The sequence below is a fragment of the Ips typographus genome, linkage group LG4 (genome assembly GCF_016097725.1).
Source record: "Ips typographus isolate SLU linkage group LG4, UJ_Ityp_2.0, whole genome shotgun sequence".
Classification (NCBI taxonomy): domain Eukaryota; kingdom Metazoa; phylum Arthropoda; class Insecta; order Coleoptera; family Curculionidae; genus Ips; species Ips typographus.
The window spans coordinates 10,780,469-10,798,553 of NC_138425.1; the positions used below are offsets into that span (position 1 = coordinate 10,780,469).

At 36.9% G+C, this 18,085-nt stretch overlaps 1 protein-coding gene across 50 annotated transcripts in view; it reads right to left on the reverse strand.

The window, feature by feature from the left end:
- The window catches only part of Dscam1 (Down syndrome cell adhesion molecule 1), a 55,762-nt gene that overhangs the window by 16,857 nt on the left and 20,820 nt on the right, over nucleotides 1-18,085 (reverse strand). For 15 of the 50 annotated variants that reach the window (XM_081978516.1, XM_081978510.1, XM_081978523.1 and 12 more), the window contains exons 5-9: nucleotides 17,233-17,382; nucleotides 12,114-12,243; nucleotides 9,799-10,061; nucleotides 9,162-9,743; nucleotides 8,511-8,672 (exon numbers count right to left, since the gene is read on the reverse strand). In XM_081978516.1, the coding sequence (XP_081834642.1) occupies nucleotides 8,511-8,672; nucleotides 9,162-9,743; nucleotides 9,799-10,061; nucleotides 12,114-12,243; nucleotides 17,233-17,382 (1,287 nt within the window). Of the gene's footprint in view, nucleotides 1-540; nucleotides 829-2,881; nucleotides 3,170-3,293; nucleotides 3,582-6,017; nucleotides 6,306-6,337; nucleotides 6,626-8,510; nucleotides 8,673-9,161; nucleotides 9,744-9,798; nucleotides 10,062-11,500; nucleotides 11,628-12,113; nucleotides 12,244-12,581; nucleotides 12,706-13,209; nucleotides 13,334-14,361; nucleotides 14,486-14,768; nucleotides 14,896-14,933; nucleotides 15,058-15,145; nucleotides 15,264-15,508; nucleotides 15,633-15,774; nucleotides 15,896-17,232; nucleotides 17,383-18,085 lie in introns of all 50 variants that reach the window. The other 35 variants (XM_081978544.1, XM_081978522.1, XM_081978503.1 and 32 more) reach the window with 16 other exon arrangements.

An 18,085-nucleotide genomic window follows, 5' to 3' on the forward strand; every position in this document is an offset into this window, starting at 1 on the left:
GAAGCGGATTCACCTTCAAATAAGGGCTCATCCCCAAAAGAAAACGGATGGATCTTTGGTACGGCTATGGAAATTAAAAATGTACGTAGTAGTGGGGTGAATAATAAGGCAAAAAAGGGTGCATTTCTATACAGATTATATAACAAATTAATTAAGTCAGAACTTTTTAATACCCTCAACTATTAACTCTGAAGAGTAGCTGGTCAGACCAGCAGCATTCGCAGCAATACAAGTGTAGTTGCCTGCATGTTCCTCGCTTGCATTGTCTATATTCAATACAGACACTTTCTTGCCTATAGGGACAATAGTAACACCTTGCTCTACTACCACAGGTTTTTCTCTAAACATCCAAGAAAATACAACAGGCAAATCCCCTATTGAAATAGTGCACTGAACTGATATGGTTTCACCAGCAGATGCTGGCTCTGATCCAAAACTGAATGGGTGTATTTTAGGTAGGACTGCAAACAAGGATTTGTTTTGAAAAATGTGTTGTTGTGAATAAAATAATGCAATGCAAAACCAAAATAACTAATTAACCATTAACTTGAAGCTCAGCGTTAAAAGTGGCTTCTCCAGCATCGTTTGCTACTACACAAGTGTAGTTTCCGGCATGTGAATACGAAACTGAATCAATCAGTAAAGTAAACATTCGTTTCCCCACGGTTGCCGTGCTGATCTCCGGATAATCCTCCAATTTCTCACCGTTAAACTTCCAACTAAACTTCAAAGGTAAATCACCTTCGGACGCAAAACAAGTAACTTGAACAGACTGACCAGAGTGTACGGGGTTATCTTCGAAGTAAAAGGGTGTTATCCGTGGTAAAACTAGGAAAAACAATCTACTCACAATAACTAAGTTTAACTTTTAGGTGTAACTGTATAAGATTATATACCCTTAACAATTAATTCGGAAGTATAGCTTGCAATACCAGCTCTATTCGCTGCTATGCAAGTGTAATTTCCTGCCTGAGCTTCGCTAATATTATCTATATTTAACACGGAAACTTTTTTTCCAAAAGGAGCCACGTTAACGTTGAGGTCTGGAATAACGGGCTTTCCATTAAACATCCAAGAAAAAGTAACCGGCAGATCACCAGTTGAAATGGTACACTGGACTGTAACAGTCTCTCCCGAAGAAGACGGTTCCGAACCAAATGTAAAAGGGTGAATTTTAGGAACAACTGGAAGTTAAAATCAACTAATGTTAAATTAAGCAGTTATTGGTACCCTTAACAGTGAGTTGTGTGGTAAAACTCGTCATTCCAGCGGGATTAGTTACAACACAAGTGTAATTTCCTACGTGATTCCTGCTGATGCTGTCAATACTAAGAACTGACATTTTTTTGCCAAATGAACCTACGTTAATATCTTGATATTCAGAGACTGATTTTCCATTTAATAACCAGTTGAACACCACAGGTAAATCACCACTGGCTATATGACACTGTATTGAAACGGATTCTCCCTCAAAAGATGGTTCGTCCCCAAATGAAAAAGGATGGAGTTTCGGTAATGCTGTTAAATCAATGAAGTATTTTTAAAAACTACCAAGAATCGAATCTCCGATAACCTCCCATTGAAAGTTTAAAAATAAAAGTGGATATTAAGGTTAAGGGTGGGAATGAAAATGGCAATGAATGAAATTGAAATTAACATCAGCTACCATTAACATACAACTCAGTGCTATAACTATCGATTCCAGCAGCATTGTTTACAATGCACGTGTAATTTCCGGTGTGATCCTCATTTACATCATCTATGGAAAGGGAACTAATCTTTTTTCGTCTCTGAACAAAAATTCCGTACTTTTCGTCTACTAACTTTCCATTATGTAACCAGGTTATGTTTAAAGGTAAGTCTCCCTTATGCACAGTACAAGTAACTGACGTAACTTCTCCAGCACTCACTTGAGGCTCGGAAAATTCGAAAGGTGAAATTTCAGGTGGCACTAGAAAAGAACAACTAAAAAGTTCCCTAAACATTTTAAATGCATGCAAAATTGAAAACACTACTGTGTACCATTAATGTATAAGTAAGTAGAAAATTCGGCTTTGCCAGCCTTATTTTCTGCCAAACATGTGTAAGTCCCAGTATGTTCTTCGTTTACCGAATCGATAGTTATCGAGCTAGATTTTTTGCCCACTTTAGTTACTTGAATACCATTTATGTAGCCGATACTAATGTTGTTGTGCAACCAAGCTATGTTTATGGGAAGGTCTCCTTTGTGTACCGAGCATTGTGCAGACACATAATCCCCGTAATTAATTGGGTCGTCCCCAAAATTAAATGGTGATATTTGTGGAGATACTATTAAAGTGAAAGTAATAGCATAAGTGATCAACCAGAGTTATATGAAAGAAAAGTACAACGAATCACCTATAACGTCCTTAAACGAAAAACATTTCCAGAGCACAAGTTTCAGTGTGTACTAAATTAATTTAGGGATATATTGGTTTTACAAGCAAATACCATTAACATTAAGCCAAGCAGAATATGACGTCACTCCTGCTTTGTTTTCTGCCACACAGGTGTATCGTCCAGAATGATCATGATTAACCGAATCGATGGTAATCATATTAACTTTAGAGCCTACTTTCGAAAGCAACACGCCATTAACATATCCAATGCTATGGTTGTTATGCAGCCAAGAAATGTTTATAGGAAGGTCGCCTTTATGTACTGAACATTGAGTTGATACAAAATCTCCTTGATTGATGGGTTCAGAACCAAAGTCAAAAGGTGCTATTTGAGGTGGTACTGAAATACAAATTTGAAATTAGTAGCACAAGCCTCTCACTCAACACTAAGTGAAATCACAAATTTGTTATTAACAATTCAAAGGATGTGGCTGTTTTTGGGATGTACATGCAAAAAATACCATTAACGTTGAGTACTGCAGTATGTTGATCTGCTCCGGCCCTGTTCTGAACAAAGCAGGAATATTCACCAGCATGTTCTGCACTGACCGAATCAATCGACAATGAACTAGTTTTTTTGCCATTTGCAAATATTAGAATACCAAATTCCTCTTCAATTGTTTTATTGTTATGCAGCCAAGTAATGTTAAATGGCAGATCGCCTTTATGTACCAGACAATTTAATGATGCTGGATCTCCAGAGTTAACCGAATCCTCTCCAAAATCAAATGGCAAAATTTTAGGAGGCACTGTGAAATCAAAAAATTGTCAGATTACTTTAGCACTGAATGTTATTAAAAAAAAAACGGGTGACTGAAGGTGAATTGTAAATTACCGACATTCTAACAAGTGATGTCCAAACAATATGATTACCGTTAATATTCAAAAGAGCAGTGTGACGGTCATGTCCTGCAATATTAGTAGCCAAACAACTGTAGAACCCAGCGTGTTCTTCACTCACTGAGTCAATTGTCAAAGAGCTAACCTTCTTGCCATTTTTTACAATGGACACTCCAAAATCCTGTCCTATTGACATATTATTATGCAACCAAACAATATTTACAGGAAGATCTCCTTTATGAACTGAGCACGTAACCGAAGCCAGCTCACCAGAATTTACTGACTCTTCTCCAAAATCGAATGGTAAAATTTGCGGAGGAACTATAATGAATAAAGGAAAGGTTCAAAAAATGTGGGAATAAATTCATGACATACTAATTAGCTCCTACACTGTTACCATTAACGTATAATGTAGCAGAATAACTAGTTCTTCCAGCTTTGTTCTCTGCAACGCATGTGTATGTTCCTGAATGTCTGTCATCGACAGAATCAATAGAAACCATACTAATTTTTCTACTGGGATTACTAATGGTAATCCCTTCCTTATACCCAATACTGATGTTATTATGAAGCCAGGCAATGTTAATTGGAAGATCTCCTTTGTGTACTGAACAAGTGACTGAAGCCAAATCACCAGAGTTTACAGACTCTTCTCCAAAATTGAAGGGAAGAATTTGAGGAGGGACTATTACAAAAAACTAGCATTAACAAATTAATTAAAAAAACTCGTTTCTAATGAAGTTTTAAGGAAAAGTGCAACTACATTACAAATCAACAGATTTTTTTACCATTAACGTATAATAAAGCGGAGTAAGTCATTTTGCCTGCCCTATTCGCAGCAAGACATGTGTAAGTACCAGAATGGCTTTCATCCACAGAATCAATTGCCATTGTACTAATTTTTTTACCAGCTGAACTAATTACAATACCATCATTGTAGCCAATACTGACATTATTGTGAAGCCATGAAATATTAATTGGTAGATCACCTTTATGCACAGAACAAGTGGCTGAGACAGAATCGCCAGCATTAACTGTATCTTCACCAATATTGAAGGGTGTTATTTGAGGAGGTACTGAAATAATTTTTACTACACATAGCAAGCAATATAAAGATTAATTTCTAGTCTATAATCAAAAATACAAAACACCTTTAACGTTTAAAGTTGCCGAATAACTAGTTTTTCCAGCTGCATTTTGTACAAGGCACTGATAATCCCCGGAATGCACTTTATCAGCAGAATCTATCGTTAAAGTGCTAACTTTTTTATTAGTCTGTCCTACAGTTACGCCGTTCATTAAATCTATCGGGTTGTCGTTAAACAACCAAGAGATGTTTAGAGGAAAATCGCCTTTAGTGACTGAACACGTGGCACTCACTAATTCTCCAGAAAACACACTTTCATCGCCAAAGTCAAAAGGGTGGATTTGAGGTGGTACTGAAATTCCACCATTACAAAATAAGAAGTTCCACTTACTAATCCGATTTATCCACAATATAACGAATCACCACATAACCTTAACGATAAAATAATATGAGAGAGGCTTATGCTGTTACTTCAGGTATTGTTAGGTAAATAAGGACATATAAAATAAACAAGCAAGCAGAATTTTAAAAAGTAACCTTTTACGTGTAATTTGGCTGAATAAGTAGCTCTTCCTGCCGCATTTTCAACAACGCACTGATACAGTCCTGCGTGCGATTCATCAACAGAATCGATCGTTAAAGCGCTAACTTTCTTATTGGTCTGTCCAACTGAGGAACCACTCAATAGGTCTATTGATTTATTATTAAAAAGCCATGATATGGTTATTGGAAAATCTCCTTTAGAAACGGCACACATGGCACTAACCAATTCTCCAGAAAATACACTTTCATCTCCAAAATCAAAAGGATGAATTTGAGGAGGGACTGAAAATGTATAATGTAACAATCTGTTAGTAACTTATCAAATGCACAATGTTAGATTATTGCAAACATGCTCTTTGGATCTGCATGACGGTATAATACCATTGATGTTTAAATACGATGACTGTTTAGCTACTCCAGCGTTATTTTTTGCAGTGCACGTGTATTCTCCTCGATGTATTGCTGTGGATGATTCAATAGTAAGCTGGCTAACCTTCAGGGCAATTTTAGAGACGATAATGTCGTACTGGTTAAAAATTTCTTGACCGTTTAGGAACCATTTAATTTCAATGGGGGAGTCACCTTTAGTTACAAAACATATAACGCTAACCGGTTCCGAAGCGTGAATTGGATCGGTACCAAAATCAAATGGACGTATTTTGGGTGGGACTGAAAAAATGTGGTGTTTTTAACTAATAAGGATAACACAAAAAACTAACAACAGAAGTAAAGTAACTGTTCTACCATTAACATTCAGATAAGTAGAATATCGGTCTGCTCCAGCTGCATTTTCAGCTAAACACATATAAACTCCAGCATGGATTGCATCTACCGAATCTATACTTAATGAGCTGATACGTTGACTAGTTTTCATTACTGAAACTCCGTGTAATGTTTCTATGGGATTGGAGTTGAAAAACCATGTGATTTTAAGAGGAAAATCGCCTTTAGTCACTGCACATTGAGTGCTGGCCATTTCGCCAGAATTGACCACTTCATCAGCAAATGAAAAATGAGCAATTTGTGGTGGAACTGGAAAATCAAAGAGTACTATGTGAATTTTTGGTGTAGGTTGGGTGAAAATTAATGGTAAGCAAGCTGTAAAAAATGTTAACTGAAAAAAATACCATTGACATTTAACATTGTAGAGTAACTGGTTTTCCCGGCTAAATTTTCCGCTACGCAAGTAAACTGTCCTGAATGTAATTCGCTGGCAGGTTCAACAGTAAGAGAACTAATCCTTTGATTAATTTTTCCTATAGTAACACCTGGCAGTTTGCTGACAGGCTCGTTATTGAAAAACCACGTAATATTTAGTGGCAGATCGCCCTTAATAATGGTGCACTGGGTACTTGCTATATCTCCAGTATTTACGACCTCATCTCCAAAGGTAAAGTGGGTGATTTGGGGAGGAACTAAAGATAAAACGTTTAACACATAAATGTACCGTTCACATTTAAGTAGACTGAGTATTTGTCAGTTCCAGCATCGTTCCTTGCTACGCAAGAATATTCGCCGGCATGAATTGCGTCCACAAAATCGATACTTAACATGGTGATTCTCTGGTTCATTTTAGCAACAGAGACTCCATGTAAAGCTTCTATAGGTTTTCCATTGAAATACCAAGTTATTTCAAGGGGGAAGTCCCCTTTAATAACAGCACACTGAGTACTAGCCATATCTCCGGAGTTAACGACTTCATCAGTGAAGGAAAAATGGGCAATTTGAGGGGCAACTGAAAATTATTAATTTCTACAGTGGCACCAAGTAAGGTCTTGATTACCAAGGATTTGGGATTTAGAAAGGAAAAGTGAATACACACGTCAAAATATAAATCTACCATTAACGTTAAGAAACGTTGAATAACTATCTCTTCCTGCAACATTCTCTGCAACGCACATATATTCCCCAGCATGCACAGCATCAGCTGATTCAATGCTTATAGTGCTAATTCGCTTATTCATTGCTCCTACAGCGATTCCAAGAAAGTTTCTAATAGGTTTTTTATTGAAGAACCAATCAATTTTAATAGGTAGATCGCCCTTGGACACAACACATTGAGCGCTAACCATTTCTCCAGAATTGACGACTTCATCAGAAAAAGTAAAGTGTGAAACTTGTGGAGGCACTAAAATTAAGAACATGGTGTAACTGGTAGTGTATAATGTGTTCATAGCACTGAGCGTTAACAGATTATATACGTTTCATAAGGTAACGCCATGTCCTGTGAGGGGGTAGTCGTTAGTGCCATAAAACTAGACTATTATTCCTAAAAGTACCTAGTTAGATCCTGACTCCTAGGTGAGAGGTAGGTTTTAAATCAAAAGAAACTTAAAAAGTCTTAGGTACAGCCGAAAAACTACCGTTGACATCCAAATGAGCGGTGAAACTGGATTTCCCCGCTGCATTAGTGGCTATACAAGTATAATCCCCTCTGTGATGGTGCTCAACTTTTGGAATAGTCAAAAGACTTGCTTGGGCACCAAAAGGTGAAGTTGCAATGCCTTTGGAGTGATGAGAAATGTGTCGTTGATCGTGATACCACTTTAGTTTCAAAGGTGTATCGCCTTTCGGGGCGTAACAAGTTAGCACAACACTATCTCCCGTTTTTAAGGGCCCGTCAAATTGAAAGGGACTTATTAGAGGTGCCACTGTAAATATTGAGGGCAATAATAAAGTAAGTCTCTTCTGGTAGCTGAAGGTTTACACGGGAACCGATTAAATCACACATGAGCCTCTCCCTGACGTTATTTAAATCAATGGGAGGTTATAGGTGATTCGTTGCTCGATTTAGTTGAACTGGAGCATCTTTGAATCATTCCTTCAAGCGAATTGTAACAATTTACATAAAACCTACCTTACAACTTTTGTAATACCACGTTTATAGAAAAAGAGGTTCATATACAAATTTGATCGCAAAGCTTTACTACTCGTAGGTAGTTTCTTTTATAAAAAAATTAATATTTCAGATTGAATATGGTTTCAGTAATTTTTTCTAAGTAACTTAATAGTTTAAATAGAATTAAATCAAACTTGTGTATGAACACTCCTTGACAATCCCTAAATTGGAAATATAAAACAAGTAAATATAAGGTGCTGTCAAATTTTGACTCAGGTTTAAATCAAGCCCATAAAATGTTGTTTCTTTTTGATATACGAGTTACAACTGTAGTACAGATATTAAGGCATATTGTATCTTTATACGATTTAAGAAAACAAAAGTAAAATAGCATATTTTAACTTAACCTTACTGATAAGGTCAGATTTATGTACTTAACAGCCAAATTTGGTACCAGACTAAATAGAAAACATGAATATACAGCAAAAGGGTCGAAAAGTGCATTAATTTTAGTTAGGCTTCAGTCTAGTCTGAATAACACCGACTTGGCATGCTCAAAATTAATTTTTTTAATATGACGCCATTTGTATAAAGGGAATGAACAACACTGAAAATGTTTGGCGTATAAGAACAGAATTATACTACATTTTAATATATTCGTAATGTGGCGTTTTGGTAATTTATTTTGCCAAAGTCTGGTTTAAATTGTCTATACAACAGGCCCATGTTTAAAATATTTGACAGCACCTCAAAAATAGTTTGCAAAAAGAAATCAACTTACCCATTACTTGAACTTCTAAAGATCCTCTAGCGCTATAACCCTGAGAGTTCTTTGCTACACACACATAGGTTGCTTGGTCTGATGCTCGTTCAACGTTCTCAATGATCAATGTTCCATTAGGAAATACCTTTTGTTTTCTGTTAATTGGCAAGAGTCTTCCATCTGAAAATAGTTATAATTTAGTTTTATTCTAATTAAGTAGCAGTATAGTTTCACTAATTTAATTTATACTCCTGCGTAAAAAACTCATCAGTCTCACATAAATTAAGATATGGGAGAATGTACAGGAAGGTAAATAAACTGGAAATAGTTTTTGAAAGCGTAACCAATAAATGCGCAAAGAATTTTGATGTATCCTGAATCTCAAGTCTGAATAGACTATTAAGCGGGATATAAAACGTAAATGCTATTTTATTGCTTTGCTGCAACCAAAATAAACTAAACATGTATCATATCATATAGCAGCGTTGAGTCGTATTTAAGCAAGTAGAATATAGATCTAAAAAACCTTGCAATGAAAGAGCAGTGAAATACAATATTAGACAAGTATTCAGGCAATAATTAGGGCGATTTCATTTACTTATCCGAAATCTGTATGTTTCACCATCCTTAATTCTCAATTCAACTAAACAACTACATTTAGATTCTTACCTCGTTCCCAAACAACAGTATCCACAGGATGACCAGCAAACGGACAATGAACAATCAAGGTACCGCCAGCAACAATAGCTTGCTTTTCCATGGATCTCACAAATGGTAAACCGTAAACATTGATCCTGGCCGAATGATCCGCACTACCAACTTTAGAACTAGCACTGCACCGGTACAACCCACCATCATTGGTGTGAATTCCCGTAACATTTAAATGCGACACCACATCACCATTCACGGTCACGTATTGCCCGATCTGGTATCTATCACTGTTGGACAACTTGCGGCCGTATAACTCCCAGGTAATTTCCGGAGTAGGATTTCCACTAGCAATACACTTTAGAAACACTGAATTTCCTGGTTGAACGGTTTCTTCGTTGAAAGCATGGCGGATTTGGGGTGGTTCAAATCGTCCTCCTAGTTTCAATTCACCGGTGGCTTCGGCGCTTTCTTGATCGTTTCGGATAAAGCACTGGTACATGCCTTTGTCTTCTTTGCGTACTGTTTCGATTCGTAAAACTGCATCGGTGTGGTCTATTTTGCTCCCGTCTTTCATCCATGATACGGTTTTGATTGGATTTCCTGTTATTATAGAACAAATTAGCCATGATAACAAATAACTCACTTCAAAGCCTACCTTCAAACTTGCAAGTAAAAACAGCCGGACGTCCAAAATCAACAGTTTGAACTTTGGGTTCGATAGAAGCTTTAAGTGGGGCAGTAACCGTTAAAACAGTTTCCACACTTTCTCCACCAACTGAATTGTTCACCACGCACAAGTACTTTCCAGAATCTTCAACCTTGGCTTCTCTAATAATCAAAGTTCCTGCAACTTGCTTAACCCGATCGTTCAGTGTAACTGCTTGCTTTCTAGAGGTGCCTTCGATAAATTTGTACCATCTGAAACAATAGAGAAATTACGTCAGATTTAGTTACTAACAATCTGACCATGACTTTGTTGGCATGATCTGAAATGCAGAATTATATCCTGACTGTTGAACAGAATTTAACAAATCAAACCCTTGTAAAGGACACAACACACAAAATGAAATTCACTTTTGATTACCTAAACTTGGGGACTGGAAAAGCTTGAGCGGGACACAGTGCCACTGCTGTTTCACCTATTGCTTTATCCTTTATGTCTATCACTTTTGAGTTCAGACGAGGACCTACTGATCCAGTTGGTTCTACAAGGATATTTGGTTGTTAAGAAAACAGAAAATCGGCCAAAAATACCACTTGCTTCACAGAAATACTCAACAGGAGCTTTTGAAGATCAACGAGAACACTTACAATAGAATGACCAAGCTGAGACTCTGCCACATCCACCAACTACTACACTACTAATCATGCAAGATACAAATATTACCTGAATTTTGCTACAGGATAAGCAGTAACGTCACAGATTATTACCACGTCTTTCTTCAGTGCTACTTCTAACACAATACTACCATCTATTTTACGGCCTGATGCCTTTGGTGGAACGTTATTAGTCGGTTCTGATCCAAATTCAATAGAAATTAGTGGAATGGTTTGGTAATTATAACCTGATTGTTGGGAAATACTCTCTTTTACTGTATGATCTGTAGTATAGGAAAGTTTTTGAGAAAAGGATCAACCAGACCAGTCTCATACCAGCAAAATTAATGTAAATCGAAAGATTTAGAAAAAAGAAAGATTTCTTCATCTACAGTTTTTGAGCTCTGATTCTAGATATTAATACTGTACTACAAATTGACAGTACTTACTTAAATTTGGGAACGGGAAATCCAGATACTTCACAAACCATAACAATATCACTTCCTCCATTTACTTCTTGAAACACATTTCCACCGTATTTTCGAACTGATGACTTTGGTGCCACGTTATTTGTGGGTTCTGACACGACAAAATATTAGATTTCTATTAGAAAATTATAGAATTACCTGAATTTTGGAACAGGGTAGCCAGATACATCGCAAGTAATTATTATATCTTGTCCTGAAGGAGCTTCTTGAAAAAGACCTCCTGCATACTTTTTTCCGGATGTTTTTGGACCGACATTATTTGTGGGTTCTTAAGACAGAGATCAGTAAATTAGTGAAGAAATACAGAATGAACCTGAATGTTGTAACTTTATGGTTCCGCACACATTTTTGATACAAGAATGCTGATGAAGAAATGTGGGTTAGTACAGGCAAAATAGATCTATAAAAAACACCCACCCACGTCACAGATTTAGTAAACAAACTGACTGAAACAGCTCAAGTTTAAAACAGAAACCAAACCAGAAATTTGCAAGCACTGCAAAAAGCACATTATGCGAAAGCAGATTGCTAAAATCTATAATTCAAACTTACTTAAAGACAGGGTTTGGATAACCGACAACGGGACAAAGAATCACTCCATCTGCATGCAGTGAAAATGTAGCTATTCTCCATGGCACAGGTTCTCCAACAATTTTAGGAGGTAGATTATTGGTTGGTTCTGAAATGAACCAAGAGAGCATTAACGATTCAATCCGTAGTTTAAAGCAGAATATTACAACAGGGAAATTTTTGGCAATAAAATCCTACAGTGACAGCCCAAAAATTCTGTGTACTTTTGAGTGTCAGTCTATATTTAATTGTTTAAAGACTATTTACAGAGAAGACACTTACAAATATCGGGGAACAGGATAGCCAGTCACTTGGCAAGTGAACCAAGCAGCTTTTCCCATTTCGACTAGAACTACTTTCCATCCTTCAAATTTTTCACCGTCCTTTTTAGGTGGAACATTATTCGTGGGTTCTGTGATTAGAATGTAAACACTTAAGTTTTTCTCATATAAATATGTAGAATAGGGTACCCATTAGCATAGTAAAAAGCAAGCTGATGAGACAAATTTTCATAATAAACTCCCCAAGAATTCAAAGTTTGAGTTTTTTAAATAAAATAAAAATGATATTTTGATAGAGATGGTAAATCACGTACAGGAATCTTGGAACTGGAAATCCGCTGACCTGACATGTTAACCAAGCAGTAGCGTTAGATTTAACGTCCAATACTCTCCATCCTCCAAATTCTGCACCAACTTTCTTTGGAGCTACATTATTTGTGGGCTCTAAGACAAAAAAATGCTTTTACCACACATTTCACAAAATCCTTGAATGTTTTGGATAGGATACACATTGGCACATGGACATTAAAAAATAGAGGACTAACCTAAATGAAGGGACCGGAAATCCAACTACGTCGCATGTGAGAACAATGGTTTGCATGGATGGGGAAAAATTGATTTTACCACCTTCATATCTCTGGCCTGGCAATTTAGGCGCAATTTTTCCAGTCGGTTCTGAAAGGACGTTAATTGCCGTTTATTTCAAGATTTTAGAACTGACTAGGGCACCCTGGCTTCTTTCTTAACCATCAAATGTTCAGATATTAACTAACACTACTTACTTGAAGTTTGGTTTTGGAAACGCTTGAGCAGGACACAACAAAGCAAAAGTGGATTCTATAGGTCGCTTTATAATATTTATTTGAGACTCAAACGAGAACGATGGTGCTCTGGATCCCACAGGCTCTATACGAACGATAATTGAGAGATTGGTTGAAGATACCCATACTTATTCGGACACTAATTTGGCAAACACAGAAATACTTACTTATAAGATGGTTTAGGAAAACCCTGAGCAGGACAAAGGAGAGCTATATTATTCCCACTACATCTCTTAATACCGGATATATCAGATTCTGAAGATAAGGCTGGTCGTCGTGAGCCTACCGGTTCTACAAGACAAATTATCGCTTTGTTGACTCGGACTAAACCAGATTGTTATAGGATACCCTTGCTAAATGTTACTCGTACATACCTGAAATTTGGAGTAGGAAATCCTTGAGCTGGACAGAGCAAGGCAATGTTAACCATTTGTGGATATCTGAGCTTCATAGAAAAAATCTGAGACTCAGTAGAAAATGCTGGGGCTCTTGAACCCACTGGTTCTATTCGATTCAAAAACGGAATTACATTTGCGAATTACGAGAAGTGGGTTAAGGTACTCTTGCAACATTTAAGTGAAATACTTACTTGAACGTTGGACTTGGAAATCCCTGGGCAGGGCATAATAGAGCTAAGTTAGAGCTTTGAGGTCGCTTCATCGTAAAAACTTCAGATTCGGTTGAAAAAGAAGGGGCTCGAGATTGTACTGGTTCTGAAGGATATTACCCAGTTACGTATTAATCAAAGTAACAAAAACCTAAATTTTGGTACAGGATACCCATCCACACGCAGACTAAATGTCAAGTACTTACTTAAAATTTGGTCTAGGAAACCCTTGGGCAGGACACAACAAAGCAAAATTTACGCCAATGTCACGATCCATAGTAAATATTTTGGATTCAGTAGAAAAAGATGGAGCTCTTGATCCCACGGGTTCTACATTAAAATAACCAAATCAAGCAGAATTAAAACCAGTCACACAGTAGGAAAAGTGTATACCTGAATGATGGGAGAGGTAGACCTTGAGCAGGGCAAAGCAAACCAAAACTATGACCCTCAGCTCTTTCGTAACCAAGCATCTTTAAATCATTCGAGAATGTAGGTGCCTTAAAACCTATGGGTTCTATAAAAAACAGCTGTATCAGATACTATTGCTTCTAAATGAGGAATAAATTAGCCTTGCTTCATTCGGATTGAAGTAAAGTAATAGAAGTACCTGAAAGTTGGGACTGGAAAACCCTGGGCTTGACACAAAACAGGAACATCAAATCCAGATTCACGCTCAACCGATTTCAATTTTGAATCCAACTGGGTTAGTTTGGGCGCCCTCGTACCCACAGGTTCTACATAATAAAAGCTATCCTATTTGCCAAGTATGACAGAATTAGAGTGTACCTGAATGTAGGAACGGGGAACGCCTGAGCTTGACACAATACAGCAATATCGAGACCTGCTTCACGTGTTGCCACTTTGAAGTTTGAGTCGATTTGTGTTAATTTAGGTGCACGAGTCCCAACAGGTTCTAAATAGAAGGAAATTGTTTTGAGGAGAGTCACAAAACAGACAATTTACCTGAATGATGGAGTAGGAAAACCTTGAGCTTGACAAAGCAAAGAAACTCCATGGTTTAAGTGTTTTTCTATAGTAATGCTGCGAACATCGGATGAAAGAGTAGGAGCGCGTGAACTAATAGGCTCTATAACAAAAATTCTATTGAATAAACCGAATGGAAAAAATTACCTGAATTTTGGTGTGGGAAACCCTTGCCCTTGACACAGTAAAGCTACATCTTCATTCAAAGGGAACTCAAACCACACAGTTTTTGCATTGGATAATAGTTTAGGCGATCGAGTACCTACAGGTTCTACAAATAAACGTTGCAAAGTAAAGTTCTTTTCTAAAGTGACATTTACCTGAAGTTAGGAGCGGGGAATCCTTGAGCAGGACATAACAAAGACACAGAAGAATTACGAAGATATTCTATAACATCATACTTTGATTTGGAAGACACTTTAGGTAAAGTGCTGCTTATAGGTTCTAAAACAACAGGTAAATTAGTTTCATGTACCTGGTGACTGGGACAGGGTAAGCTTGATCGAGACACGGTAATATGCTAGCACTAATTAGGTATTATATTCTTTAAGTACCTGAAGTTAGGGACTGGATATGCCTGAGCAGGACAAAGCAGGGTGGCACTTACTGCTACCGAGTATTCTACAGTCTGAATTTTAGAGGTACCAGCAGTTAAACGAGGACCAACGCTTCCAACCGGTTCTAACAGAATATGTATTACGTTCATAGAAGAAATTTACCTGAATTTAGGGACTGGGAAAGCTTGCATAGGGCACTGCATGGTCAAAACTTCAGACTCTTTAGCTAGCAGATCGCGACTGGAGTCTCCCGAAGTGAGTTTAGGAATCACCGGACCGATAGGCTCTAACGTTAATATAACACTTAGTAGAAGTTTTGTATCAGAATGTGGTCATAAAATACCCTTGCCTAATTACTGAATAGGATAACCTACCTGTAAACGGGATTAGGAAAAGCCTGTCCAGGACATAATATTGCAACATCTTGACCGCGAAAATAAGCATCGATTGGAGGAAATTTAGTAATTTTTGGCGGTACACTACCAATTGGTTCTGCAGAACATATGGACAACTTAGTTATGTTAGGTGGGTATTTACCTGTACATTGGGGCAGGAAACGCTTGAGCCGGACAAAGAAGGGTGATATTATCTTTTTGATAGCCTTTAAAACTCATTGAATCAGCAAGACTTGAAAACTTGGGCTTTACACTAGCCACAGGTTCTAAAAAATATAATTTGGCCTATTGTTCTTTGTCTATTGCTACGTAATGAGGTGAATACACGAATTTTGAGTTTACCTGTATGTTGGTGCAGGAAATGCCTGAGCAGGGCATAGAAGAGTGATACTTTTCTCGAGATATCCACTAAAACTTCTCGAGTTATCCATGGTAGGAAACTTAGGTAGGACGCTTGCTACAGGTTCTAAATATTAAATTGATAGTGTTAACTGTGTAATCAACTAATATAATTTTGAGTTTTTGTTTGGTTCAAGGACACAATAGGTGAAACAGCAGTTGTTGGGTACCAAAACAATTATTATTACCACGAAGTCAAATTTCAGTACCTTGTTTTTACAACCGGAAACCCTTGGGCAGGACACAATAAGTTTAACGATACGTTTTCTGAAAAGATATAGTCTTTCCTCGTTTCCAGAGGAAATCTAGGACCCACACTCCCTACAGGTTCTAGAACGATTCAAAATTTCACCAATTTGGACTTACCTCTTGCGAAGAACTTAAACGATTCAAGCCCAAAATTGACCAATGGGCGAGGGTACCCAATATTAATCAAGACACTTAAATGTGCACAACAAAAGGATTTAAACTCAAGCATTTTACGGAGTTATGGAACTTGGTCAAATCGGAATTGGGATGGGATAAGTAAGTACTTCAAAAGTTCCTGTTTTAAACTTGAATTTTAATTTAAGCCAATAGTGCCCGAGTGAAGCAAGGGTACCCTATCCCAACATTCAGGTAAATTCCTCAAAATGCAACTTTGGTAAAGTATTTTGTGATACTTTACCATAGTTGGATAACGCAGACTCCTCCGTCTAACGGTTAGATGAAGGGGCCTATGTATGATACTATAGAGGATTGGTTATTATTAAAATAATGAGTTGCCAAAACGTGCAAAAAACTGTACAATCCTTGAAAGTATCATAGTTTAAAACAGCCACGATTACATTTTCCGTCAGTTTTCACAAGAGTTAAAAAATCAAGAAAATGGACTCGTTAATGTGGTAGCTACAACAACATGAAAATTTATGTAAAAATTCAAATCACCTTCAGTAATAAGTTCAACAAGGACTTTAACAAAAATTGATTGTCACTTAGTGACTACTGCACAATACAGTTATTTCGCAAATAATACAAAGATAGCAGCAAATCTTCGTATTAAAATTCAAGTCACAGTTGATCAAATTCTTCACATTCGATCGTTGAAAAATTCACAATGATTTGCATCAGCTGATTGTGCTGTGGGAAAAACTTTTCGTGTCGAGTAGCTACCGCATGCTGTATTTATCAATAATGGCAATGAATACATAAAACATTCGTAAACATTATCAAACTGAATGAAGATTTGTTTCCGCTCTTATAGTAACGGCAATTGTAAAAAAAATTATATAACAATTTGAGATAAAGATCCATTCATGTTCGTGTAGTAACGGCACTGAAAATATCAGTAATTCTTTGTTATGGCGATATAAAATGAATGGCCTTGCCTAAACAGGCTCTGCAGATAAAATAAACTCCTCCTTTCATATATGAGATTAATTGAATTTTTATTTACGAATGCTTCCTGTTTATTCAAGTTTAAAATGGGCCACTGGAATGTGTTTCGCGTTTTTGAACTAGTTATCAATGCAAAGCAAATTTAATCCATAAAAAGACCCATTTTAAACAAAACCGTCACAAATTGAAGAATAGTTTTACTGCAGAATGATTTTACTGACCAAACTGGTCTGAATACAAAACGTACATTCTTCGCATTGTGACTAACTACTAATTGAAACATCACTTACCAGTGATGACCAATCTTCCTTTAGTGGCGCTCAGACGTGTTTCTCCAGTTAACCGATGTTTCGTCCTGCATTGATAAGATTTGTAGCCATCTTCAGGTCCTACGTCTCTGATGTGAAGTTCTCCAGATGGAAGTACTAAGTACTTGCTGTCTATTGGAATTAAGGTATTGTTAGTAATTGACTGCACAAATAATGTCATGTACCCATTACAGCTTGATGAGACATGACATTATTTTTTCTCAAACAAAACGCTACTAAGCAATTTCGTGCCGAATTAGTGCCATAAATACTTATTTTTGAGTGCAATTGAAACAAAACATATTGTCACACATCTTTCGCCAGACTAACACTGGATATATGGAAAATACATTTCCATTTCACCTCTTCAAGTCCAAAATAAATAAATTAGAAGCGTTTATAGCATAATACGGTCACGAAGGTTTATTTCTGTTCATGTAGAGCAAAACAACTCATTTAAATTTTATGGAGTCTTTCGTTCATGCATTTATTAGTATCAAATTACTTTGTGACACTTTAACAAGTCCATTAAGGTTTTTCTTAAGATTTTTATAAGGGGTTTTGGTCTACTATACAAATTTAAAAGTCTTAATACTTTTAAATTTTGTGTTGTATGAACAGATTAACCATAAAACAGACTGTTCAGTTCCTAACTGAACTGACCACTCTGTTATTTGATCTCTACAAGAGTTTGACAAGGGAAGATATGCGGCATAAGGAATTTATACAGGAGTTCCAGATGTCCAAAACCTTTTCCTAAACGCGCAAAGTATTGCTCATTTGATAGCGTTTTCAGAGTTTGTGTCCATGTATGTTGAAAACAAATAGTGAAAGC